Source organism: Bubalus bubalis, chromosome 19 (assembly GCF_019923935.1).
Source record: "Bubalus bubalis isolate 160015118507 breed Murrah chromosome 19, NDDB_SH_1, whole genome shotgun sequence".
Classification (NCBI taxonomy): domain Eukaryota; kingdom Metazoa; phylum Chordata; class Mammalia; order Artiodactyla; family Bovidae; genus Bubalus; species Bubalus bubalis.
In genome coordinates this window covers 4492552-4519832 of record NC_059175.1, presented here as the reverse complement: position 1 = coordinate 4519832, position 27281 = coordinate 4492552, and the positions used below count along the sequence as shown (strand labels likewise).

The 27281-nt window shown below is 52.6% G+C and overlaps 2 protein-coding genes across 2 annotated transcripts in view; both read right to left on the bottom strand.

Moving 5' to 3' along the window:
- Positions 1 to 2917: 2917 nt before the first annotated feature.
- ERGIC1 (endoplasmic reticulum-golgi intermediate compartment 1) overlaps positions 2918 to 27281 on the bottom strand; it is a 115336-nt gene continuing 90972 nt past the window's right edge. Inside the window, exons 7-10 of the mRNA XM_006058699.4 lie at positions 25914 to 25974; positions 21113 to 21213; positions 18293 to 18415; positions 2918 to 4795 (exon numbers count right to left, since the gene is read on the bottom strand). Of these exons, the coding sequence (XP_006058761.2) occupies positions 4688 to 4795; positions 18293 to 18415; positions 21113 to 21213; positions 25914 to 25974 (393 nt within the window). The 3' untranslated portion in view covers positions 2918 to 4687. The remainder of the gene's footprint in view (positions 4796 to 18292; positions 18416 to 21112; positions 21214 to 25913; positions 25975 to 27281) is intronic.
- On the bottom strand, positions 12066 to 14744 carry LOC112577690 (protein FAM104A). Its single transcript, XM_044932441.2, has one exon. The coding sequence runs from the start codon at positions 12804 to 12806 to the stop codon at positions 12453 to 12455; it is 354 nt and encodes a 117-aa protein (XP_044788376.2). The 5' UTR covers positions 12807 to 14744; the 3' UTR covers positions 12066 to 12452.

Sequence of the window (27281 nt, the reverse complement as noted above, 5' to 3'; positions counted from 1 at the left end):
TCTACACAGCTGCCACTTCTAAGCCCCACGGCTACAGCCTACTTCAGCCCAAGCTTCCCAGCACCGCCCCGCCCCCAAGCAGCATGGACTCGGCATGTGAGCTCCCGTGAGCTCCTCACTGAGGCGCCTCTGCTGCAGCTGCGGCACCTCCCCAGGAGAATCCATTTCTGCTGGAAACAGCACAGCCCCCAAGCATCACCCAGCCCACTCTGGGTTTGTATCATAAGCCCTGATTGAGAAATCCTCTCCCATGAAAACACTATAGTCTGCACTTGGTTAGGTAACAGAAAGAACTGGTTCAGAAATCATAAAAACGACACCAGGCACTTCCCTGGCAGTCCAGTGGTGAAGACTCCATGCTTCCACTGCAGAGGGCAATGGGTTTGATTCCTGGTTGTGAAACTAAGATCCAGCATGCCAAGCAGCTTAAACACACACACACACACACACATTACCTTAAAGGTTTTTTTCATCAACATAAAACACATCAGCAGCCAAGACACAGTAGCAACCTAAGTGTCCACTGACAGAGGAGTGGAAAAAGATGCGGTACATATATACAATGGAATATTACTCAAAAAATGCAATAATGACATTTGCAGCAACATGTCCATGGACGGACCACGGATTGTCATACTGAGTGAAGTCAGAGAACAAGAAATATCATATGATATGCCTTATACGCAGAATCTAAAAAGAAATGATACAAATGAACTTATTTACAAAACAGAAACAGACCCACAGATTTAGAGACTGAATTTACGGTTACTAGGGGATAGTTCGGAGAAGGCAATGGCACCCCACTCCAGGACTCTTGCCTGGAGAATCCCGTGGGCGGAGGAGCCTGGTGGGCGCAGTCCATGGGGTCGCTGAGGGTCGGACACGACTGAGCGACTTCCATTCACTTTTCCCTTTTATGCATTGGAGAAGGAAATGGCAACCCACTCCAGTGTTCTTGCCTGGAGAATCCCAGGGACGGGGGAGCCTGGTGGGCTGCCGTCTATGCGGTCGCACAGAGTCGGACACGACTGAAGCGACTTAGCAGCAGCAGGGGATAGTTAGGGTGTTTGGGATGACATGTACACACTGCTATATTTAAAATGGACAACCAACAAGGAATTACTGTGTAGCACAGGGAACCCTGCTCAACATTGAGGCCTGGACAGGACGGAAGTTTGGGGGATAATGGATACATGTATACATATGGCAGAGTCGCTCTGCTCTGCTGAAACTGTCACAAGATTGTTAACTGGCCGTGTGTTGGTTGCTTAGTCGTGTCCGACTCTTCACAACCCCATGGACTGTAGCCCAAGAGGCTCCTTTGTCCTTGGGACTTCCCAGGCAAGAATACTGGAGTGGGTTGCCATTCCCTTCTCCAGGGGATCTTCCCCACCCAGGGATCGAACCCAGGTCTCCTACATTGCAGGCAGATTCTTTACCATCTGAGCCACCAGAAAAGCCCCAATATAAAATAAAAAGCTAAAAATAACACAAAACATTGGGCCCATCTTTTGACTCTAAGCAAAGCTTTTCACTGAGCTTTGCATTTCCTCTGTTGGAGTTCTCCTTTATCCTCCTTTTGTAAACTATGTCCTTACAAAAACCAATCCCAGGGTTCCAGGTTTCATTTTCTTTACTGTAGAATAAGAATTTACAGATTTTCAATGTGGATGCAGAATCCTCAAGGACTGTCCTCCCCCAACCCTTTTCAGTCATCTTCTTCACATTGCATTTGGTGGGGTCTTTTTTGGGGGGGAGAGGGTAGTTGCACGACCCCTGCAGTAGGAGCATGGAGTCCTAACCACTTGACTGCCAGGGTATTCCCTGAGTTCAGAGGCATTTTGAGGAGGGGGTGGCAACTCACCTTTGCCAGATCTCTCCAAAGTATTCAACTTAGTTTTCCTCGATCCTTTCATTTTTTGATCGTATTTCACCGGTTAACTAAGTCACATCACTACAGCACAAAGCCCAGCTGGCACAAACAGGTTTGGGAACACATCTCTGTCTGTGTGTACACTTGGTCGTGTCTGACTCTTTGCAGCCATGGACTATAGCCCGCCAGGCTCCTCTGTCTGTGGAATTTTTCAGGCAAATATACTACAGTGAGTTGCCATTTCCTACTCCAGGGCATCTTCTTGAGCCAGGGATTGAACCTGCGGCTCTTGAGACCCCTGCACCGGCAGGCCGATTCTTTACCACTAGTGCCATGTGGGAAGCCCATACCTCTGACTACGGTGGGCATGTACTCCTGGTCACCTGCTGTGCGTGTCACAATAACTCAAATGTCACACAGAGTGTTACAGAGAGAATAGAGAGGGTCCGTGAAGAGTCTCTTGCAGACTGGTGCGCTCTCACACTCATCTCTGATATGTTCATCCATGTCCGTGCAGAGAAGGCTTTGAAGCACTGGGCAGCGGAAGGGCAAATGTCCATCCAAGTCCCTTTCTTACTGCTGGTGAGGGGTCTCCCTTACTTGATCTGGGAATACCTACGTGGAACAAGTACTGTTTTTGAAAATTTACCATGTACCACTCCCTGCATACATGTGCAAAATTTATTTGCACAAACTATAGATTTAATTTCTGCAACAGTGCCTTGAGGTTAAGGACCTGAACTGAGGCTATGCAACTGGAAAGTAAGTAGATCAGGTTAACACAGCATAGTAAATCAAGCTCAAATACCTCAATAAAATAAATTTTTCAAAAAAAGAAGAGGAAAGAAAGTAGCCGATTGCGGAACATTCTGTAGGGATTCAATAAAGGAAGATCGAATCGAAGGGTTCCTGACTTTCTGATCATGCTCACAGATATTCCCCGTATTTCCCAGCTTCTCTCCTCTAGAATGAAATTCCATTCTGACTTCGATCCCAGGCTCCAGGCTACCCAACCATAAGCAAGTCAAAAGTAACACACAGCAATGTTTCTGAAAATCAGCCTTTTAATCTATTTGAACCCAATGAGTGGGGAAAGAACTAAAACATTTTTTTTCCCTTGAGATTTTCCTTATGAGTCAGAGGTGTCTCTTCCATAGGAAACTGACATCCCCTATGTCCTCAAGGATTTTTTTTTTTTAAATGCATCAACGTGGGATTTCAATTCACGTGCATGCCACACACTTCCCCACCCTGCCCTGCCCACTCTGTACAGGCACACATATTCACACACCCAAGGGACTCCTTTTGTAACAGGGGAAGTGAATGCGGAAAAAAAAAAAAAATCCATCTGAGTGGCCACAGATACCAGAAATAACCAAATACAGTTTACACTTACATCCATCAACTCAAATGCAAAGGGAAGCTTCTCTAATTGGAATCTAGAGCCAAAAATCACAAAAGGCAGAGACTTGAACCATCCATAGAGATAATTTAAAAATGCCTTCTACTGGACACTCCCCTTAATTACAAAAGTATGCAAACAATCTTGATATAAATGGAAAACAGTGGGCAGCTCTCTCGCTGGGACAGAGGGGCATACCTAAAATTCCCTGGGTGGGATTCGTGCCTGGACCGCGGCCCCTCCCTTCCAGGACTAAAGGGGAAGCAGAAGGGGGAGCAGTGGGTGGGGGCCCGCCCAGGAGCCAGTGAGGAACAGTTGAGCCACCCCAGGAACCAGGGCTGAGCTGCTGTGTGGCCAGCTAACGGGGAGCTCGGTGGGGCAGGTGGGCCACAGCTGGGTTCAGAGAGGTCCAAGCACTGTGCACCCTTGGGAGCCCACGGTGGACGTGCTAAGATGGGAGATGGGCTGGTCCACTTGGCTTCTCCCACCTAAGGCTTTGAGACCCCTGGCAGCCATCTGGGAAAGGCCAAGACATGATTACTTTAGGGTCGCAGAAAATGATGCTTCCCATCTGGACATCGATGTACAAACCATGTCTAGTCCTCAAAGGATGACTTCCCAGTCACAGCCTGCCCCTCCACCAAGCCATGCTGGGGCCACACAGCATGGGGGCTGAGGCACATTGGCAGGGGGTGCAGAGGAATGAGATGAAGAGAGGAAGGGGAAGTCGCCAAGCGCCCAGTGACCAGTGGGCAGACTTGAGTCTATGCAGGCTGCTGCCCTGCCACTGGACTTCTGCTTCTGGGTAGGAAAGGAAAGGCGTGGGAGAGGGCCTTGAGGCCTGGGCTCTAGGTCAGGCAGGAAGGGATGGAGCAGAGGCAAGGGCTCCATCTACAGCGCCACATTTCAGGGCCCTGCCTGGGAAGTACCGTACTTTGCTGAAGGAGCCAGGTGGGAGGTGCCCTTGAGCAGCCTTGCCCAGAACCTGGAGCCCAGGTCTGCAGGCTGCCTGCCCAGGAGAGAACCCAAGTGGCCAGTGGGACCAAATCGTGAGGGCTGCGAGATTGTCAAAGCCTGGCTGCGAGCTGATCAGCATGGGTCTGGGCTTCCCCCCAACAGGGAAGGGACTGCACCTCTCCCAGGAGTGTGTCCCCAAGCTGTCCTGGCCTTGTCTCTGGTCTTGGGGCTCCTCAGGGAAAGAAAGGGGTGCCCCAACTTCAGGCAGTGTAATTTATCTAAAATTAAACTTGGGGAAAAGAGGTAGCGTCGAACCCAGGAGCCACCCCCTCCCTCCCCTCACCCCCACTTTGGGACACAGCCAGGTTTTGGGCCAGACAGAGGGCAGGAGGAGACGGGGTGCAGGGCAGGGCTGGTGGTCTCCCGGGTCCTTGGCCGTGGGGCTGGGCAGGTCATCAATGCATCTTGCCCAGCTGGATCTTCTTCCAGGCCTCCGAGGCTGTAAAGATACACGAGTCCAGAATGCCGGCCACAGTGAAGGTCCCACCAATGATGGCACAGATCTGAAAGTGGGGGGAATGGTCAGAGGTCAGTGGGGAAGGGAGCAATGGCCATACCTCCCTAAATCACGAGATGAAGAGCTCAGCAAGTACTGACGCTCTGACCCGTTATGTCCACCCCATGGTAACCAGTGGGATGTGGAACACACCCAGGGCTCAAATAAAAACAATAATAAAAATAATTATTGGACTTCCCTGGTGGCCCACTGGTTAAGAATCTGCCTTCCTTGCAATGTGGGGGTTCGATCCCTGGTCAGGGAACTAGATCCCACACGCAGCAACTAAAACCCAGAGCAGCCAAAGAAATAATTAAAAAAAAACAAAAACAAAACTGCTGTCATAAGGGGATGGTCATGAACGTCACCTGTATGTCTGTACTTCCTCAATTCACATAGTAAGGTAAGAACTGCAGCAAAGCAGACAGCACTCACACACCCTTCCGTGCCAGGCCTGGAATGCTGATGTGCCCACCTCACTGAACCCCCAGCCAGCTCTAGAGGGAAGCACTACTCTTACACCCATAGTGCAGCCGCGGAGACTGAGGCGCAGGCCACTCAGTCACTCGCCCACTGCCACAGCATTTAGTGGCTGAAAAGTAAAAGTCACAAGTATTAGTCGCTCGGTTGTGTGCAACTCCTTTTGTGACCCCATGGACTGTAGTCCTCCAGGCTCCTCTGTCCATGGGATTCTCCTGGCAAGAATACTGGAGTGGGTTGCCATGCCCTCCTCCAGGGGATCTCCCCGACCTAGGGCTTGAACCCCGGTCTCCGGCATGGCAGGCAGATTCTTTACCATCTGAATCAAACTGGAGTTCAAAACATGACCCTTGGCTGCTTCCCAGGTATGAACAGCCCACCTCACAGAATTACTCACTTTGCTTTGAATTTGACAGGACTCCTACTTATTACGCATCAACATAATGCTACATTAGCCTCAAAATGTCCTGGCTTACCTATGAGTGCTTTCTGGGGCTATCAAAGAAACCAAAGTGCCTAAAAGATTTGTAAGGAAACTTTAAATGTACTTTTTCCCTAAAGACATACTTAAATCATTCATAAAACCAGTGTTACCCACCACGCCATATGCCCTGGAGGGAGGCACCTCTTCTCTTATGTACCCATGGGGTCCAGAGAGGGAAAGAGTTTGTCTAAGGTCACATAGCAACGGTATGCCAGAGCCGAGTCTCTGCCTCCCGAGCTCTCACTTCTCCCCCCATGCCACATTTAAGCAGGGAAATGACCACGGGGCTCAGGAGAAGCCACGCTGGGCCGCCCTGCAGGCCCCTGCCGCTGAGCACTGGAGGATTCTGGGAGACAGCAGTGCCTTCCTGGGTCCTCGGTGCCACGTGGACGAGGCCAGGAGACACAGTGGAGGCAAGAGGGAAGTGTGCATCGCACCAGCATTTATTTTTGAAATTATATTTCCACCAGATGAGCTAAGCGGAGGCCTGTGAGGCCCAGACAGACAGAGCGGGTCTGTATGGATGAGCTGTAAGCAAGCAGCTGGCATTCCAGTAATAACAGCCCCAGAAACCGGAGCAGCCCCCCAGGGAGAGAGGAGGATGGGGGTGCTGGGGGGATTATTATGAAGTGTTTTCAGCGGGCAAGGCCTCTCCCCGCCCGCCTCAGAGCATGACGCAGGGCCCCTTTTCAAGGAAGATGACGGCAGGGAAGCTGGGTTATTTCGGTAGAGTGGATCAGATGATGGGCAATTTTATACCACAAAAAGCTTTTAGAGCTTGGATCAGAGGATAGGAAAATGTGACTTAAGTGCAATGGAGCAAATAATAAAAAAATAAAAAATAACCACACACACATATCTATATTCATCTGCACGCTCTGGAGCCTGTGTGTGTGATGATTCACACACACCTGGCACCCAGACTGAGCTGCTTTCACGGGGCTGGCCCAGAGCAGAGACAACACGTGCACCGAGGCACAGGAGCAAATGCAGGGCTGCGGGGAAACTGAGGCCCTGGGAGCACGGCAGGCTCTGTGGGCATCCACTGCAGCTGCAGCCCAGTGTCCCTCATTACCCTGCGTCTACTCAGGTGCTGGCCACCAGTCAACTGAGGGGAAGCTCTGGCATCTTCAGGGGGACAGTCCTCAGAGGCTGAGAGAATCTAGCCGCTGCCTGACGTGGCCACGGCCACCCGCTTTCCTAATTCTGCCTCTGGTCTGCTGGAGCGCCCCACCTCCGCACATCCAGAGGGTGAGGTGAGGCAGGGGTCGTGAGGAGAGGGTCTTGGGGTGCTCCCAGGCTGAAGGGCTCCCTGGACTTCAACAGATGGTGGCCACAGAAAGCCCCAGCACCAGGAGCCTGCCACGTCTGCACTCGTCCTAGAGGGTGGTCAGTTGTGGCCGTGACCCTCATCCCCAGGAGGTCTCTACGTCTGAAATGCAAATGCAGCCATGAGGCTCCACCAGATAGTTTGTCTGCCTTCAAACTTGGGCCCTCCCTTGCTGGTGGTAAGATGACGGCTTCACCAGACCTGGCTGATGGTTGGGGGGGAATGACCAACCACACGTGTTAGCAGGTGGATCCAGCTCTTGAGATAAAGGCCTCATGGAAGGGAGCATGGTGACTTGGCATCTCCCTGACCCGGGAGCGGGGACAGGGCCCAAGATGAACACAAAGGAAAATGAAGCGAATCATGTCCACGACACTCGTTCCCCTGCCTGCTGCTCTGCAGAGCTGGGAGAGCCGGGCCTCTGTGAGTGCGGAGTCTGGGAGGCGTGAGCCTCCTCACGGTACACGGCCAAGGTGGGGAGATAAGGACTGAGGAGCCCGCAGCGGCCTTCCTGGCTGTGGCAGCGGGAAGAGCTTGGCCTTTGGAAGCTGAGTTGTCTCGTGGCTGTCACCTTTTAACTCTGGGCACGAGAGCGCCTTCCCGGGCCCCAGTTTTTTGATCTGCAAAATGGGCAAACCATTCCTACTTTGCCAATGATTGTATTGTAGGCAATGCCTCTGGAATGCCTAGCACTCAGTAGGTGCTCAGTAAATGGGACCTCATCTCACCTTCCAATTGACTGGAAGGCTCCGACCTTCTTGCTAAGATCTGAGATTTTTTTAAGCCTGCTGCTGCTGCTGCTAAGTCATGTCAGTCATGTCCGACTGTGCGACCCAGTCTAAGAAGAACAACATATAAAATATCACTTACTCCCCAGAGCAGGTCTTTGGGGCTAAATTTCCATTCTCTACCTGACTCTTTAAGCAAAGGACAAGGCAATTTACGGAAGGACAGGGCGGTGAGGATGTCCCAGGTACTGCAGGCAGGTTCTTTATAGTTGCTATAGTTCTTTATAGTTGCTCAGGTCCCAAGCCCTTCAGAGGTCCATTCTACAGATGCAAACAGGTTTGCAAGAAGCGTATGTCATGAAGAACACGCCTGGAGGCAAAGCACCACAGACCACAGACGTTGTTTTCAGGCCTGGGCCAGGCAAGGAGCACCCCTTAACTCCCCATGCCCTACCCCAACTCTACGGCTTAAAGCTCACTGTCCTGAACGCCCCAGGGAGAGAAGTCAGCAGAAGAGCCGGAGCTACATAGGCTCAGGATATGTTCACTGAATAAAGGAGGGAGTGAGAGAGAAAGAGCAGAGGAGGAGTGAGAGAATGAATGAATAAATCAATGTCCCAGGAGAGGAGGAGGAGGACTCCACAGCCCAGGCAGGGGGCAAAGACAACTCACTCTTCCAGGTATGGGCCAGGGGCTGGTGGGTGGAGGACCAGACTCAGGATGTTGGAGGCCGCTCCCATTGCTCCCTGAGCCTCAGTTTCCTAACTTTTACAAACAGGAAGGCTGATCCCCATCCCTTCCCATGTCAGGACTGCTATGGGCTTGCCCATGTCACACCCCCCCCTCCCCTTGACTGCCTGTTCCCTTGGCCTCCTGCATCTCCCACCTTTAGGCAGGGGAACAACCTCGGGGGTGGGGGTAGGGGAGGGGAGAGCGGGGCTGCTGAGCTGGGAGTGGCCACCCCAGCAGGCACACGCGAGCCCGCTCTGGTCAGCAGGCCCGCTCCGGTCAGCAGGCCCACTCCAGAAACGGAGACGAGGACAGTTCAGTACGGAGGCCCCAGTGAGTCTGGGAGACGCACGCTCCTTTGCTTCCATCAGAAGCCATCCATAATGCCCCTCTGTTTTCAGGCTGACGCTTCCTCCCTGTGGCTCCCCCAGCTGCCCCCCCCTTCCACTGTGGGGAGAATGAAGTCAGCTAGTCTACCTTAAGAAGAAGGGGTGTGTGTGTTCCCTTGACATTTTATTCATGGCTCTTGATGACTTATAATATGAAGAGGACACGTTCCAACCACACTGGCTGGTGGCCTGAATCCCTCTGTTGTTCTACCAGGCTCCGGAGTCAGCATTCCTGGGGGCAGCTCCCAGCTCTGCAATCCTGGCTGGGAAAGCCAGTGGACCTCCCAGAGCCTCAGTTTCTCTCATCTGTGAACGGGGTCCACTAGGAGGCTCTGTCCAGCTGCCTGATGTACCACTGGAAGTGCCTGGGAACCGTTCGTTCACTTTGTTCCTGCAGGCAGCCCAGCTTGCAGGGCTCGGGGAAAAGGCACAGTCTGAGGAAATAAATAATGAATCAGAGTCCCATCAAATGCTGGCGGCGGCAGTCAGGCTGGAGCCTCAGATGAGAACACCGAGGCTGTGGCTGAGAGAGGTGGGGGCTGTCGCGGAAGGGAAGCTGATGACTGGAGCTGGGAGAGGTGGGAGTAGAGGCGGGGAGGAGAGGGTGTGGTGATCTCCAGCCATAGGGTCATGCCTGCCGAACCTCCCACTTGCACCCCTTATTCCAGGGCGCTGGGGGGAGAGAGTGGAGCCTTTTCCTTTCCATTTTTACAGTGGCTGCAGCTGCAAAAAACCCAGCACCCTGGAGACTTCCCTGGCAGTCCAGTGGTTAAGACTCGGTGCTTCCAAAGCAGGGGGTGTGGATTCAAGCCCGGGTCAGGGAACTAAGATCCCACACGTCATGTGGTAAAGCCAAAAACACAAAAACCCCAAACCCTCCCCGTCACTGCCCCCTCTGTTCAGCACCTACTATGAGACAGCACTTTTCCTCTGCTTTCCCACTCCATCGTGGCAAGTGGTGGGGCAAATGGGCTGAGTGCCTTTTCATAGTGAGGAAACAGAGGCTCAGAGACGGAATGACTTGCCCACAGTCACACAGCTATACCAAGTGGGCAAGCGGGAGGAGCACCCAGGTCTGGGAGGCTACAGGGGGTCTGCTTTTCTTCAGTTCTCCCACCTGCTTCTCCCCAACCTGAAGGCTCCCCTCAGTCCTCATCTGCATGTACAGATGGCTTTCTTTTTTTTTTTTTAATGGATGGCTTCTTTCTATTCTGTTTTCTCAGCTCTGTTAAGTCTTACATATCAGATATCCTGAGGTAAGAAGTCTCTGTCAGGGAAGTTCATGAAGAAGCTGTGTGGCTGTAAAAATAAGTGTGGTTTATACAACGTAGCCCATGCCATTCTTTTTTTTTTTTTTTGACAAGGTGCACTAATGCTGCTTTTAATGGCGGCGCAATAAGGAAGTACACGATGTTACTAGCTTGAGCTAAGAGAGGTTTAAAAGATGCCCACTGACACTATCAAGTAGCCTCACAGTAGAAATGACTCTCAGGCTGCCAAGGCTGTAGAAAATGTGCAGGACAGACCGAGATTACAGCTTGTGTTTAAGATTAAGAGGGTAGAAGAGTTAACTGCTAACCCAGCACTACGACTGTACTTATTTGGGGGAAAAAAAAAAACTGCTCTGTTTCAGCGATGGTTTCGTCTCTCGTTTCTCTCAGGCGGGTAGGGAGTCTGCTTCCTTGAGTTTCGCCTGTTCTTGTTGATAGACGTTGTCTCGTAAGCTGCCCTCTGCTAGGATAGCTGCGGGAGTCCTCCGGGGTCTATGAAGTGTGTTGTGTACACGTGTGTCTGAGCTCACAGAGCTCCCTTCCTTCCAGCACGTGGTCCTTGTTTGCTCTCTGGTTGGAGAAAAGTACTTGCGATGTCTCCTTTCCACATTCCCTGCCATCAAACCCAGTCAGGTCCAAAATCCTCAATCAACAGCGGGTTTTAAAACTTGGGATATGGGAGTAAAGTGTGAGGGGGGAAAGTTTGTGCACAAGCCTCCCGCTCCTGAGCCCAGACCTGTGCTCTTAGCTTTCCCCACAGCTGTCCTTTCCTTCTGGTAGCTGACCGTTCACCTCTGCCCCCGAGGGGCACACGCCACAGGGAGGAGGCACACGCTCCTCTTCCTGCAGTCCTCGCTCCCGGTGTCGGCTGTCCCGCCACAGCCCCTCAGTCTGCCGTGTGTCCTCTTCCATCTGGACTAAGCAGTGCCCTCCAGGAGCTGCCCGTGCTGCTCAGACCCGCCGTGTGCACGCCGCGTGGACCCCCGAGCAGAGTTGGGGGCGGGTGGCCGGGGGTCTGGGTGGACGCTAAGGCACTTTCCTCTCCATACAGCGGCAGGCGGCCCCGCCGGCGCTCTCCCGAGCAGACGACCCCAGGCAGGCCGGCTCCCTGTTCAGGCAGCTGGTCACTGACGAGGAAGACTCGGTCGCACCCTCACTGTTCAAACTCGGGTGGCTCTCCAGCATGACCAAGTGACGAGGACGCTCCGTCTCTCTAAATAAATACTCTCGCGTTATTTCTCCTAGAAGTGACTCTGCCTCTTTTTTTCTGAGCCACACCAGTCTCTGCGGTGGCCGTGGTGGCACGTGGCCCCCTCGTTCCTGTTGGGGCGGGCGTGACTTTACACGTAGAGCCAGTGAAGTCCATGCCCCAGAGTTCACAGCAGTTGTGACTCCAGGCCTCAGTTCCTATAGCTTATACCGCATCAGCCTTCACTGGTGCCGTCTCACACGGCAAGGCAGAATTAACCAGGGAGCTCACACCAGCTGCTGGAGGACAAGGTGGTGCCTGAGACCAGAAGTCACTTACATATTCCGTAACTGTCCGAGCTGAGCAGTGTTTCCTAAGTCTGAGATGCAAACTCTGGAGGAATAACAGTTAACAAGCTATCTGGGGTCCATGAATCAGAAAGCCCTTCTCTCTGAAAATACAAATATATAGCAGAGAGAAGACGGCTACAGGGAGGGAGCTGACTCACTCACAGTCTATCCGGGGTCTGACCGTCCTGTCCCAGAGGACAGCACTTTCAACAGGATGTCCACGTGCTAAGAGGTAGCATGGCAGTTCGCTTCAGTGCAAGACTGGTCCAGCTTTCTGTGTTCTGGAAAAAAATCTTTTTTTTTTTCTTTTTTTTCATGGAAAGTAGATCCTCTTTACTAATTTATTTAAAAAATTGAAGATCCTGCAGTTTTAAAAGGCCTTTTTACATAAAGTAGAATTTCTAACTGACAGACCTGGAAAGCAGTCTAAACTGGACAAACTATGGGTTCAACACACAGATGAGGTGTCCTCCTATGGTTCCCTTGATTCCCACCCTTAAAAGAATCCTATAAAAAACTGCTTCAAAGCCCCTTGGAAATTGCAATAGTGCAGCAAACCACAAGTAAACAAGAGCCTGTTAACCTATTATCTCAAATATAGACTGAAAAGGCAACAGGCATTTTTTGTGCAATTTTTTTTAAAACATCGTTAACTTGAAATATCAAATCTGCACAGCACTGTCCCTTCACAGAAGGCAAGAGTCTGCCGGCGCGTCACGAGGGGGGCCGTCCCCGATGCTGCAGGCTGTGGAAGTGGGCCTCCTTCAGGGTCTGGTTGATGTGGAAGTAGGGGCCTTGGCACAGCGCGGATGGCTCGGGCGCGGGCTGTGGGGTGTGGGGGCCTGGCCCGGCGGCGAGATGGTGCAAGCTGCTCTCCGGCCCGCTGGCCCTGTCGGGGCTGCTGATGCTGCTGCTGCTGCTGCCGCCGCTGTCACTGCCCAAAGACTCTGTGTCCCAAGAATCGTGAAAGACAGGATTTCTACTGCTCCTTTTGGTCTGTGGGGGGAGATGGTGGTCTTCTTCACTGCCATTCCTTCTCCTTTTCCTGGGGCGGAGGCGCTCGCTCATGGCAGCCGATGGAGACGAGCGACGCGGCGCCGCTCCGCGAAGAGAGGGAACGGAGGGCGTCGTGTTCCGGCGGCCGCCACGCCCACCCCCTCGGGCCTTGGCTCTGGCCGCGGCTCTGGCGGAGGCGGCCGGCGCTGAGTACCCCCGCCACTCTAATATTCCTTCCTTGTGTCAGAACCTGCCCTAGAAAAGAAGTGCCAGGCGCTTCTGTTCCAGACCCAGCTGGAGCAATCAGGGCCTGGTGCACAACCTTTTGGAAGAACGAACTTGGCTCAAATGCCCAGAAGGACCCGAACTAAAGGTTTTGTTTTTGTTTTTTAACCCATTTCCAGACCTGAATAACTTAGCTAATCTGGGGTTCTGCCCTGCTCCTCAGGTAACGGAAACTGGCTTGTGGGCCAAGGTGTGCGCCCTCCCCGCGTTGGCTCGCTGTTTCACGCCCCCTCCTAACTCGCTGAGCTAGCCCCGCTCTGGAGGAATGGTGATGGAGCCCGCCCTCCGGGGGAGAGAGACGCACCAAGGAACACCCGAGCGGGAGAGAAGGGAGGCTCTGAGACGGCCACCAAGCTGGGCTTTCCCCAGCACACAGTCTCAGATGGAAAACCTCCTCAGTTTTCTCTCCTCTCAGCTTCTGTTCTTTTAACCATCCCATGTGCCCCCTACCCCATGCACCTGCTGCCTTTTGTCAATGGAAAAATCCTTGCAGGTGCCCAACAGATGAGTGAAAAGTAATTGGATAAAGGCAGGAAGACCTGCACATCAGCAGCTGACTGGCCTCAGATGGACAGCTTGCCTGCTTGCTTGCGTCTACACAGGCGTGACTGTGACTTTCCCACACGTGCTCGTGATATTGGCCTGTTTCCTGCTACAATATTTCTTCTTGAGTCCCAAGATAGAAGTCACTATATCAGATGATCCTGGTGTCTTATTAAGGGCTCTGTGGCTTCTGGGGGTTCTGTAGCTGGGTCATCCTTGAGAGTCTTTGTTTTGGAAACTGCAGGCTCCCAAGCTGGTGGGGAAGGGTACGGCAGAGGCATGTTTGGAGGGCAAAGTCCTGGCCTTGCCATATCCTGGCTTTGTGATCTTAGAAGAGTTTCTTTACCTCTCAGGGTCTCCGTTAATTTCCATATAAAACAGGAATGATACCATCTATCTTGGAGGGCTCCTAGTAGGATTAAAGAAGATGACTGTAAAATTACCTGGTACCCAGTAGCTGCTTAATAAGTGCAGCTCTATGATCACTCCTTTAAGCAGCTGTCCCTTGTATATTTCTGAGCACCTGTATCCAGGCCAAGTCCCGTGCTAGATGTGGGTAACAAAGAGGTGAATTAGACCTGGAACTCCTCACACTCAGGCCTGGCAGCTATGAAGTGCAATCAAAAGACTGGGGGATTATTTCACTGGCAAGGAGCATCGCGAGGTCAGGGCTGCTACCTAACTCGGCCATCCCGCTGGCCAACGGGGACATGTCATCACAGCTGCTGCCTTCCGGTGGACAAAGACTCACGACCGTACTGACCCAGTTTGGTATATACTTGGTGACTTCTGGTTGTTCCCCCCAAATAGAATAAAACACACAAGGAAAGCAATGTGACACCTCCAAAGCCATCCAATCTGTCACTACTGCCCACTTGAAGGCCATCTCCAAAAAGGGGCTTTGGCAAGTGGCGGGGTAGGGAACAAATGTGTGCATGTGGGAGGGGCACTCTAAAGGGGATCGCTTGCATGTTGTTAAACACCATCTGTTTATTCCCTCAGTGGTGGAATTTTCTGGAACAACATAAGGTAGAGGTCTGAGCAAGGTTCTCCGGGTATCCAGAGAGAGGACCCTCGGGCAGCCTGGTGGAGAATTCTGGAAGGAGGATGCCTCCTCTGCTCAGGCTGAGAATGAACAGGTCTTGTGGCCAGGGCTTTGTTACTTAGAATGCTTCGGGGAGGTCCCACCTGCCTCTCCCCTCCACACCCACTCTCCCGCCCCGGACTGCACCCACCCCTCATTCCAGCCCACCCACAGCTGCCTCCACACAGCCGCCACATGACGACATCCTGGCTTAAGTCCCCTCTTCAACAGCCCCTCTGAGGCGCTATTTGCAGAGGCCCCCTTTGGGGGTTCGGGGGCTTTGCACACAAGTGTCTGATTTTATAAAGAGAGAAAGAAAAGTCACAGCAGGTGCCTCCACTTCCCTCTCAGCCCCACCCTGCCCAGCGAGGGCTCCTGGAGGTCTCTGTACATGTGTGTCTGCGTGTGAGCGTCATCCCACATCTGCCGCCCAGTGACAGGGGCCTTTGAAGCTCCACAATGACGCCATCTGCCAGGGACAGCCGGCGGGCTCACGCTGGACTGACCCCCACGGTTGCCATGGCAACCAAGACGGCAGCATGGGGCCCTCAGAAAACCCAACAGGCTAATGATGTCAGGAGGCACCCTGCAGAATGGTCCCCATTCAGGTGGAGGTGGGCAGGGCAGGGGTGGATGAGCGACTGGTGGCCAAAGGGAAGAGAAGAAGGCCTCCTGGCGATGTAGGTCAGGCCTGTGCCTTGGGGCTCTGGGGGACCTCCAGCTCTCAGAAGTCCTTCCCCATCAAAAGAAGCTACAAGGCCTCCACAAGACACTGTGCTGTACGCCTCGGCACACACTACTCCCTTTGCTGAGACTCTCTCTGCTTTGCTCACCAGCCTAGAAAACGCCTCCTCACCCTGCAAGACCCATCCTGGGGTGTCCTTCTCTGAACTTTACCAACAGAGAAAAGTCTTTGTCACTGGGTGCCTGGTCCACATCAGAGTCCTGGCTGATCCGGACTGCAGCTCTGCGGGCTCAGCCACCTCCCTGGCCTGCCAGGAAGCAAGCTAAGGTCAGAGACTGTGTCTAGTTCTGTTCCTGCTGCCCAGGACAGGGTAAAGTCTAGCAAATATTATTTAGCAAATAAATGAAGTCACTTCACTTCTCAGCCACTTGGCAAGAAATTTCAACACTCAGAGCCTCAGCTGTCAGGAATGCAGGAGCAAACAGAAAGCGGGCCAGGAGAGCCTCCTGACCCCACAGCGAGGTGTGGGCATGGTCGTCTCTCCGCCAGTGTCGAGGCTGAGACCCCAGGGCCTCTGAGATGCAGACCGCCTCCACACAGGGGTGCTGACTTGCGTCTTCGCTTCTGTCCTATTCTGGGCCTGCAGTAGGAGTACTGGCTAAGACTCAGTGCCACGACCTACTTGGGCTGCTACCCTGTGGGGCCTTGGGTAGAATCACCTGCTCAAATTCCCTAATTTGGAGCCAAAGGGTTAGTGCATCTCCATCCAAGTGGCTGAGCCCATTCACATCAGAGAACATATGTGGGTCCTCCTGCTTCGTGTCCTCCCAGTCTTTACAGGGCAGGCCCATCCTTCTACCAGTTTGATAGCATACGATTGGGTCTTGCTGTTTTGAATCTCATTCCTCTGGTTTCTAGTGAACCTTGGCATCTTTCCATTTTCAGTGTGGTCTCTTCTGTCAGCAGTCAAGTCCTTACCTATTTTCGTTTTGATCACTTGACTTTGTCTTATTGACTTGTAGGAATTTTATCTTTTTTGGCCACACCATGTGGTTTGCAGGATCCTTGTTCCCCAATCAGGGATTGAACCTGGGCCCACAGCTGTGAGCGTACTGAGTCCTAACCATTGGACCACCAGGGAATTCCCTTTAGGAACTTTTTGATATATAAATTCTGAAGCATACCTCTTTCTTGGGCTGTGCTTAGCTGCTCAGTCGTGTCCAACTCTTTGCAACCCCATGGACTGTAATCCACCAGGCTCCTCTGTCCATGGGAATTCTCCAGGCAAGAATACTGGGGTGGGTTGCCATGCCCTCCTCCAGGGGTCTTCCCAACTCAAGGACTGAACCCAGGTCTCCCCCATTGCAGGCGGATTTTTTACCATCTGAGCCACCAGGGAAGCCCAAGAATACTGGAGTGGATAGCCTATCCCTTCTCCAGGGGAACTTCCTGACCCAGGAATGGATCTGGGGTCTCCTGGATTGCAGGAGGATTTTCTACCAGCTGAGCTACTCAGGAAGCCCCACATCTTTCTTGTATGTGGGGCAAATATCTTCTCCCAATCTGTGTCTGGTATTTTAGCTTTATATTAAGTACCCTTGGCTGATGAGAAGTTTCAAATTTTTATGGAGTCAGAGAACAGCAAAAGGCTATTTTGAGGCTCATATGAGCACCAAACTTTTAACATCCTTTGTATCCACATGGTTTTCTGTAACTGCAGAGCAGCCCTTTCCTCATCTGCTCTGAGTCCCACAAGGCCGTGGGAGGCAGGAAGAGTGGGGACTGTTATTCCTATCTCATAGAGGATGAGACAGAGTGCCTGTAGCGGCCATCTGGCCTTTGGCCTCCGCGCATCCCATCCTCCTTCTTCTAGTGACTGGCCTCTGACTTTTCTCTGGGGAGCCCCACTCCATCGCAGCCTTTGTCCTTGCAGTCTGGGTGGGGCTGGCCCACTGGAGCACACCATTCATTTTCCAGGCCACAAGGATGGCATGGGACCTGAGCCAGGCCAATGGCAATGCTATTCCATCCAGTACTTGGGGTAGAATTACCGAGAAAGAGGCACTTTCTACCGGTAAATTCTATTTGAAAATGAAACCAGTACTGAGGAGAGCAGGACGATGAGAGGGCTTTTCCAGACATCTGTACCTGGATCTAACCATACCTGAAGCCCATGTATCCTTCAAGCCAGCATATTGTGGGGTCCTGTCTCTTCTGGATTAATAACACGGTCCTAACACAGACCAAGTCAGAGCAGGAAATGAAAGAGCCAAGACTGGACAGCTAACTCTCTTATTTTAAAATTCTCTCATTATTAAAAGTACAAAGAGGCAGAAAGGCAGTTTCCAATCTAAGAAGGAGGGAACACCACACCATCTTGTCCACCTCCACCACCTCTGGCTTACTAAACTTCTCAAGGCCTCCTGGCCGGGGCAGGGCACTGTAACCCTGCTGTTCTGACCCCAAGGACACTTTGAATGCGAAGTCAGGATAGAACTGTTGACAGAAATAGTCAGTACCAAGGAAAGCTGACATCAGCTTGAAACTGCCCCACAGAAAACTGGACTTAGTGGAGACAATGACAAAACAGAAAAAAGAGAATGGGCGGAAGGAAAGAAAGAAAAAAAAAAATCTGACATTATCAGCAGCTAGCATTGAAAAAAAATGAGTGAAATCCTCACTGTAAAACTTACACAGAAAGAATAAGCTCTGCTAAGGAATAATTTCCACCACAATGAAAAACAATGGAGAAAATCAGGAACAGGAACAGCTAAAGATGGAATTGCTTAAGGGATGGAAATGAATGAGTGGCATTCCCCTCTGGAAAAGATTTTCTTGATGAAATGCCATTGATATTGATGTACCTCTGAGGACATTTCTAAACACTCTTGTGTGAACAGGCTGAGCACCCCGCCCTGCGGGCTGCGTCCTGCTTCTCGGAGGCGGCGCCTGCCCACTCACCGTGGTGATGAACCGGTACAGAGGCTGCCGTCTCTCCGTGTACTTGACCGTGATGGGGCTCAGGTCGTAGCGGAACCAGATGGCGGGGATGATGCGGCCCGTGTGGCTGTAGGCAACGTACTCCTGTGGCGGAAGGAGAGAAAGGGGTAGGGTGTGAGACTCAGACTCCAACCGTGTCTCACGGCGGATAATTGCACAGGGTCCCCAGCAGCCTACTCCTCCACGCAAAGCCAGGCTTCATGGACCCCTCCTCTCACACCCTTTCTCCCAAAGCTCTGCCATCAGCGTCCGGAGGGCCACCACTCACTGGGGGCATTTGGGACCCCTTTGGCTGCTTAGAAATGGATGGCATGACCTTGGAAGCAGCACCAGAATCAAAATAGAGGTGTCTGAGAGCAGAGCTGTTGAAGGACCACTGCAACGTGGGCTCAGTCTGAGTAAAGGTCTATTTCCCCCTGCAGCTCCTGGGCCATGCAGAATCTACTGGCTTATCCAGCGGCTGTTCACCAAGCATCCCTCCTGTGTGCTGGCCCCGCGCTGGGTGCTGGGGACCTCAGGTGAGAACACCTTGCCCCTCCCCAGAGGCGCCCACAGTCTGGAGAAGGAGGCAGATGTACAAACACCTGCCACACTGCAGCGCTGCGAGTGCCGTGACTGAGGAACACGGCGTGCTGAGCCGCCCGTCAGTGAATGGCCGTGTCTCAGGGGTGTCTGGAAGGCCTGGCAAGGAGGGGACAGGCTAAGCCACGCATGGCCTCCTGAGCATTGTGTGTGTGAGAGAGATGTGGGGAGGGGGCTTCTTCAAAGAAGGAACACAACAAACTGGAAAGCCAAAGGGCAAAGCCCCACCACCAGACTCCTGGAGAAGGCACCGGCTGGGACTCCAAGGATACCAAGGGGCTGAACTAACAGTGCATCCACTTCAGGATGCTGAAAACCTCGGGGGAACTCGTTCGTCCACAGCAACTGGAAACCAAACTAAAGCCCCAATCCCAAATGCTAAGGGCCAAGCTTCTCAGGGACAACCTTGAAACCGGCCCTCTCTGTTGGACCGCCATCAGTCCCCGTGGGTGCAGCCCCTCTCGCTCACAGGGCAGAATGGGGCTGAGGTTGCAGAGTGCTGAACACGCAGTCCTGGCTGCTGGGCCCTTGCCAAAGCCTCAGGGGAAGAAGCCTTGGGCAAAACAAGATCAGCTTTCTCCTGGGAGAGCTGATGGGGCAGGGTGACTGTCTGGGTCATGGCCCAGAGCTGAGGGACAGAGGAAAATAATAAAACAGAGCACCGGTAGGCACCATTTGCCAAAGCCTTTTTTGTGGCCTCAGTGGTTTAAAAAGCACTGCCTCATGTGACAGTGATCTTTTGAGGTGGGGACCATCCCCATTTTACACATGAGTAAACTGAGGCATGGGGTAGTTGTGTGATTTGTCCCAGGTCACAGCCCGAGTGAGTGGCTGAGCTGGGTTTGAGCCGGAAGTTTGTTCCATAGCCCACACGCTTTCTGCTCAGATTGCATCCGCCTTCCCCATCTGTTAGATGCTGTCAGCACCTCAGGGTTCCAGTGAGATGCCCGCCAAGAAACAGGATGCCTCCACCCCAGAGAGTTACCCCAGCACAGAGGGACCCCAAGCCCCCTGGGAAAGAGAGGCTCCCAGCCTGGCAGACTCAGAGGCCCCCCGTTCAGACTGAGTAGGTGATGTGGTCGAGAGACCAGGTTCTGGAGCTGGAGAAGCTGGTTCTAATCCCCATTCATCCACTTTATAGCTCCAGGACCACCTCTCAGTACCTCAGTGGCCAAATCTGCAAAATGGGGGCAATAAGAGGCCCAACGTCAGACCTGTTGTGATGACTGAAAAAGACGGTGGAGTAGAGAGCTGAGCGTGATGTCCAGCCCACGGTGATTCCCCATAAAAGACAGCTACTACTCTTATTCCTGGGGCTTCCCTGGTGGCTCAGACCGCAAAGACTCCACATGCACTGTGGGAGATCCAGGTTCAATCCCTGGGTCAGGAAGATCCTCCGGAGAAGGGAATGGCTACCCACTCCAGTATTCTTGCCTGGAGAATCCCATGGACAGAGGAGCCTGGTGGGCTACAGTCCATGGGGTCTCAAAGAGTCTGAGAGGACTGAGTGACTAATACTTTCACTTTCACTCTTACTATTATTAGCACCAAACAATATGTCACTTTAAGGGGTTTGGGCGGTCCTTGAACAGAAAAAAAAAAAGAGGGAGGGACCTAGTGTAAAGGGGTCTTTTGGGGATACTTCCACCAATGGGCTTCAAGCATGCATGTCCCACGGCAGGGTCACCTCCGGGGAAGCTGAGGCTGTCTTGGCTTGAAACCACTGTCAGTCACCCTGTTCTGAGGGCTCTGACTAATCTTTGCTTCTCACCAAGGCCCGCCCACTTCCCCACGACATTGTGTTGGGGTCCTGGGACGTACCAATTAACCAACAGCCATCTGGTGTAATTCAAGAGCCTCACGATTTTGGATAAAGAGCTTGTGCCCCACGAGCCAGAGCATCTGCTGTGGCTAACCAATCAGGGTCCCATGTCTGAAGGACCAGAGCCAGATACATGGCTGTGATGTTTGCAAACCCTAGATCTTTGGGAAAGGCTACCTGCCTACCCTTTCTCAACCAGATCACACCCTATCTCCCAGTTAGATTTCCTCCCCTTGACTCTGAGACTTGCCTCCCTTCTTTACCCAGGGCAAATGACCCCTTCAGGAAAGGCCCCTTGAAAGGAATCCGAGGAAATCACGCCGGACCGCTGCTTTCGGCCAGCAGAGGGCGCAAGTGCACGCAGCTGCCGCGGGTACCTTGTTGGCCACGGTGTACTGGTAGGAGTACTGCTGCTTGCCGCTCTTGTCTTCGTAAACCGTGGGCACGATCTTCAGGATGTAGTCGTGGGAGGCGAGGGCTGTGGGAAAGAGCAGCATGAGGCAGGGCGAAGGGCAATGCCCGGCCAGCAGGTCTTTTCACATCATTTCAATCCTAAACCTGCTTGGAACTGTACCGAGATAGGGTGGGGGCAGGAGAAGGGGTCAGAGTGGACTGCACGATTTCACCAAACAACCCCTGTTCGTTCTCCCTTTGGGCACCAGGGATTGCAAGGCTCCATCTGTCAGGATCTGCACTCCTGCACTGGACACAGATATTAGATTCTAGAACAGTCCAAATGTCCACCAAAGGGCATCTGCTGAGGAGGGGGGTGCTGGGAAAGCCCACTCTCCTGGGGGTTACTGTTAAGTGAAAAGACTCCAAGAGAGGATGGCTAAGCAAAAAGAACAGGAAGACTCACTCCTCTACATGCGTGAATACATAGAAGAATTTTCTGAGAAGATACCTAAGAAACTATGAGCAGTTTTACCCTTGGGGCAGGGAAGGCAGGATTTGGTAAAAATCACATTTCACCGTACACGTTCTTGTCTGGTTTGAATACTTGTTACTTTTGAAACGAAACGGGTTCAAGATTTTAAAAAAGAAAAAGCCACCAACCAGAAGAACCGCATTTATAGATTACTGATTAATTTCTTTCCCCATTTTCAATTAATGAGAGAGGAGTTCTTCCTCCATCTGGCTCTGTGTCCTGTTCCACGGAGACTCTTACGCCATCCCCGCTGGATGAGCGAGGCCGTGGAGGGCAGGGACTGAGCCTTCCTCATCTCAGTGTCCCTAGAATCCTGCGCAGGGCCTGGTACGAAGTGGATACTGGTAAATGCCTACTGAATGAATGAATGATGGAAAGCTGACTGGTCAGACCCATGAATGGGAGAAGAGATGAATCAGCTTCTGATAAGCATGATGTAACCGGAATCAAACACTAGGCTGAGAGAATGCTGGCCCAAAGCCGCTAAATACCATCCGGGAAAAATGACATTCCCTTGGGCCTTCTGGGATATGAGGAGAAGCTCAAAGATCCCTCTACTGCTGCCTTCTAGAATCTCGGGTCAGGGCCCATGCAGCTGAAACAAATACAGAGATTTAGGTTTGTGGGCTCTAATCCTGGTCTCCTGGCTAAGTCAGTCCAGAGTCCTCGGGCTCATCTTCTGTAAATGGGTAGAGGATGTGGATGGTGTTCACAGCCTCTTCCTGCCAATATGACATCTTAGTAAGGAAACGGCAGTGCTTCTTGAACTGTCTTGAGACCTGACTCCTCTAAAACTCTGGGAAAAGCTCTGTAGTCTCAGGCTAAGCCCACGAAGACCCCAACATCCCTCTGCTCAATCCTGCTGGCACTGAGATTGTCTGGAGCACGAGGGCCGCCCAGAATTTAAAAGGCAGACACCTGGGCCTCACCCCTGAAGGTTCTGCGCACTGAGGCTGGGGTGGGGCTCAGGCTTTGCATTTTAAACCAGGAGCCCCAGCACCACACCTGAAACACCATGCTCCAAATCCCCATCGCCCCTGAAAAACATCTGAGGGATGATGAGAGTAAAAATGCCCCATGAAAATCACAGCTCTTCAGTCTGTACAAAACACAGATGATCGTAAAGAAAAAAATCACCCACAAAGCCAGCCTGCCCAGAAAATCATATTCGTACTCTCACGTACGAACTGCCAGACTTCTGTTTATACATATATTTATGTTTAAATATGAGTCGGACATGACAGAGCGACTTCACTTTCACTTTTCACTTTCATGCATTGGAGAAGGAAATGGCAACCCACTCCAGTGTTCTTGCCTGGAGAATCCCAGGGATGGGGGAGCCTGGTGGGCTGCCATCTATGGGGTCGCACAGAGTCGGACACGACTGAAGTGACTTAGCAGCAGCAGCAGCAAACGTAAATATAAAATCGGATCATACAGAACCTTCTTCTGAGAACTGAACACCGCTGACATTGTGACAAGTCCGGGACACAGCATAAGGTCTACCGCCTTGGTTTTATCCATCGCCATATCCCCTCGAGCAGCGCCGGCCACGTAGAAGGAGCTCAAGGACCTCTTGCTGCCCGAACACCAGTGAGGTTCTGACACATCACCATCATGGCTGCACGCATCTCCCAGCAAAGACCGCCTACGATGTGCTCGACCAGGCCCCTGGGGCCAGGCACCAATGTTGTGGCTCATTTGCACTCTTATAAACAATGATCTAATGACCATTATTTTCCTAAATCCTTGCATACTCTCGTTTCCTTAGCTTACTCTCCTATGAGTAGAACTGATGACTCAATGGAAGTGACCAGTTTTAAGGTCTTTGGTATAATTTGCCAAATGTCCACTGGAGACACTGCACCTGACCACACCCGCATGGGCTCCTGGTCAGAGGACCCTCCTCGGGACTGCCAGCTCCAACCTGATCCAGGCACACCCTGTGCCCTGTTGGCCCCCTCCTCCCCCTAAACATCTTTGTAAAAATCCAACCCTAAATCACAGGGAAGCGTAGGAGGAACCTCCAGGTACCCGCCTGTCTTCCAGCTTCAGCCATGAACAGCACATGTCCATTTCTGCGTCATCTCTATCCTCTTCCCCCATTTTATTTGGAAGCAAATCCCAGACCTCACATCAGTTCCTCTAAAACTAAAACACATCAGTCACTCTAAAAGACAGAGACACTTTCAAAGAAAGCCACCACAACGCCATCATCATCACAGCTAGATCATCAACAGAGTCCCTCTCCAGCATTTTCCACACAGTGGTCTGTGCTCGGGACAGAGAGCCGTGTGCTGCCAGGCGTGGTGGCTCCCGCACACAGGTGGTCGGAGAGGCTCTCTCTGAGGCGGTGGCATTCGAGCTGAGACCCGAATGATAACAAGCAGCCCCATGGGGACATGGGAGCAGAGTGACACGTGGTGGGTGGCTGGGAACCGGGCTTGGGAAATGAGGAAGCGAGAGCCTGGTGGACCCCGGCGGTTCCTCCCCTGCTTTCATCAGCAGCCCAGGAGGAGGAAAGGCTTCCTGCCCACACCCTCCACGGCTCACATACCCTTCCTAGCCTGATCTTCCTCCAGTATTGGGTGGCTGAGGGGTCCAGGCTAACTGCAAGTGGGGGCGGACAGGCCCCTTGCAGGCTGCCCCCAAGCAGAACCACAATGATGACCCCACCATACGAAGAATCATCCCCCTCCATTATAACCAGACATCTGCATGAAAACCAGAAAGTACAGGTATATACTGACACGCTGCTGGAGGTGGCACGAGTGGGCATGGACCCAGTCGGGAAGCAATATAGTAACGTAAAGCAAATCCCGTAAATATCAGAGGCATTACTGTGGTAGAAACAATAGACGTTTTCCATGAAAGGACGGGCCACCAAGATAGACCGTGGTGGAGCTGCTAGATGGCCGTGTCCATGACCAGTGGGAAACCTGCACACCAACTGTGGTTACAATGCCAGGCCCAAACATCAGAAAGTAAACTGCGCTCTGTGCTGGGAAAAAATGACTTCTGCTCACGGACAAGGAGGCCCAGTGACATGGAGAAATGAGAAGCCTGATTTGTTGGGGCGGGTCATGGAGGGAAGTTCTCTTTTGCTTGGATTATCCCAGTTCCATGCTTGGTTTGGCAGCGAGTACAGGCACACCTCATTTTATTGCTCCGCTTTATTGTGCTTCAAAGACAGTGCTTTTTTTTTTTTTTTTTTTTTTAACAAATCTGAAGGTTTGTGGCAACCCTGTGTTATCAGGTGATACACTTGTTGGCAATATTTTTAAACTAAGGTATTTACATTATTTTTGAAGACATGATGCCACTGCACACTTAACAGACTGCAGTGTACTGTAAATGTAACTTTTCTTTCTTTTTTTTTTTTAATGTAACTTTTCTATGCACTGGTAAACCAAAAAATTCATGTGACCTGCTCTATTGCGATCTTCAGTTCACTGGGTTAACTGGGAACCAAACTCACAGTATCTCCGAGGTCTGCCTGTAAATGTACCTCAAGAAATAATTAAAGACATATGGGTGAAAAGCTGCACTCAGGGGAGGAGATGAGAACAGTCCCGGTAATCTGTCTCGCAGGACCCAGTGGGTAGACCCACATAAGCAGACCAGGCCTCCCAGGCCCGTTCTGGGCAAGGCCCCATGGGTGTGAACACACGTGTGTTGGTGTGTGTCTGTGTGCTCGTCTGTTGGTGTGCAAACACGTGGCACACTCTTTAATCTGCACTAAGGTGCCAGGGAGCCTAGGAGGGAGGGGGCTCCGGGAGGGGCCGGAGCGAGAGGAGGGGTGGGGTGCACGGCTGCCCAGGAGGCCAGGCTGAGTCCCCCAAAGCCACGTTCCCACGGTGCCGCCTGGAGCCAGGACGATCTCTGGCTGTGTCAGCACTCCCTGGGGGATCTCGGGCGATTATATCAACCAACAACAATTACGTGACAACAATAAATTATGAAATGGCAACAATAACAATGGCGGCCAGGTATTCACAGAGCGCTGATGGTGTGTCTCGGCTGCCAAGTCCTTCCCTGTCCTCCCCATCAGCCCCGACAAGTCACTCTCCTCCCTTCTCAGTAACATGGGTTAATTCCGCGTCCTCACAGGCCAACCGGGGGAATGAAGCATGAGCAGCGTGGCTCACACCGAGGGCTTGGCCAACGCTCCCTCCAGTCCCCCTTCCTTCTCCGCTGCCCTGGGGAGCTTGGGCGGAAAGCTGTTCCCGGGGTGGGGGCGTGGTACATACGGTTGGAGGTGAGTCTGTCTGCTCCCCCGAGAGCGTTGAAAGCGCCGTGGACGTTGTGGACCTGCGGAGAAGCACAGTGAGGATGCCGCACCTCTAGGCTCGGGCCTGGGGATGGGGAGCGGCCAGGTACCAGCTGGTCTAGAGACCTTGCCCGCGTGTAAAACGGGCACCCAGCACACCCAGCACGGTCTGTCTCGGAAAGTCCTGGGGCACGAGGCACAGAGGAGGCACGAGCTTGCTTCCGCGCCCTCGCTGCGAGACACTCAGTCCTGGGTCCTGAGGATCGTCTCATTCAATGCCTTTAAGGAGGGACCACAGGCTCATTACAGGAGCAAACCAAGGTCTGGAGAAGCACCGAACCCTGTCCAGTGTCCTGCGGCTGAGAGGTGGCTGAGTCCAGCTCAGGTCTGTCTGACCTCAAGCCAGGGCTCAAGCACGGAGGCAGACGGGAAACTCAGGCACGGGCAGAGGTGGGTCCCAGCACACTCCTCCTGAGACCCCACCTCCCCCTCAGAGAGGGCCCAGGGCTGCGGGCGCCCACCCTGTCTGCGGTGGGAACACACAGGAGCTGTGAAGACACGCCTCCTCCTGGCGGCCGGCCTGGCTGTGTCCCCCCAGGCAGGGGCTGAAGGCCACCTCCTACTCTCCTCTGAGGCCAGTGGGAAACCAGGTCAGCCTCCAGGAAAACTGAAAGCAGGCAAAGCGTGCCCAGTACATGGACTGTGTCCTCCTGCTTAACAGGGGTGGGCGGGGTAGGCCTCCTGGAGGGCTTCCTGGGGGGAGTGACAGCAGGATTTGTAGGAAAGTGGGAAGTTACCAGGCAGGCAGCGCATGCAGACACGTAGGCCTGGAGACTGAGAACCAGAGCTCGCTTGGCCCTAGAGAGGAATGGGATGAGGGCTGGGAAGGGAAGAGGTCATAGAGGGCGGAGGGGACAGGCTCCTACAGTAAGGGCCACTCAGGGACAGTGGGTGACCCGCCCCCTTAACCCAGTCTCAGGCCACTGATGTCCATCAAGCACTTAACAGAGCTGCACACTCTCAACAAGGCCATGGGAAGGCTTGTCTCTTGTGCCCGGAGACCAGCTAATGACATGGTTTCTAATCCCAGGACAGTGGCTGTGGAGGCCAGAGTGCTAGAATGTTCCCTCACATCGTCGCGTGTCGGGGTTGTACCTGACATTCGTTTGTATGATTATTTGATTAATTTCTGTCCTCCTCTCTAGGTTATTCAACACTCCATACAGGCAGGGACCAGGCTCATCCTCACCAATGTGTGGAACACCCAGCACATAGTAGGGCCTCAATAAATATTTGTTGAATGGATGATGGATGATGAATGGGTAGATAAATCCTCAGCTAAGTATTT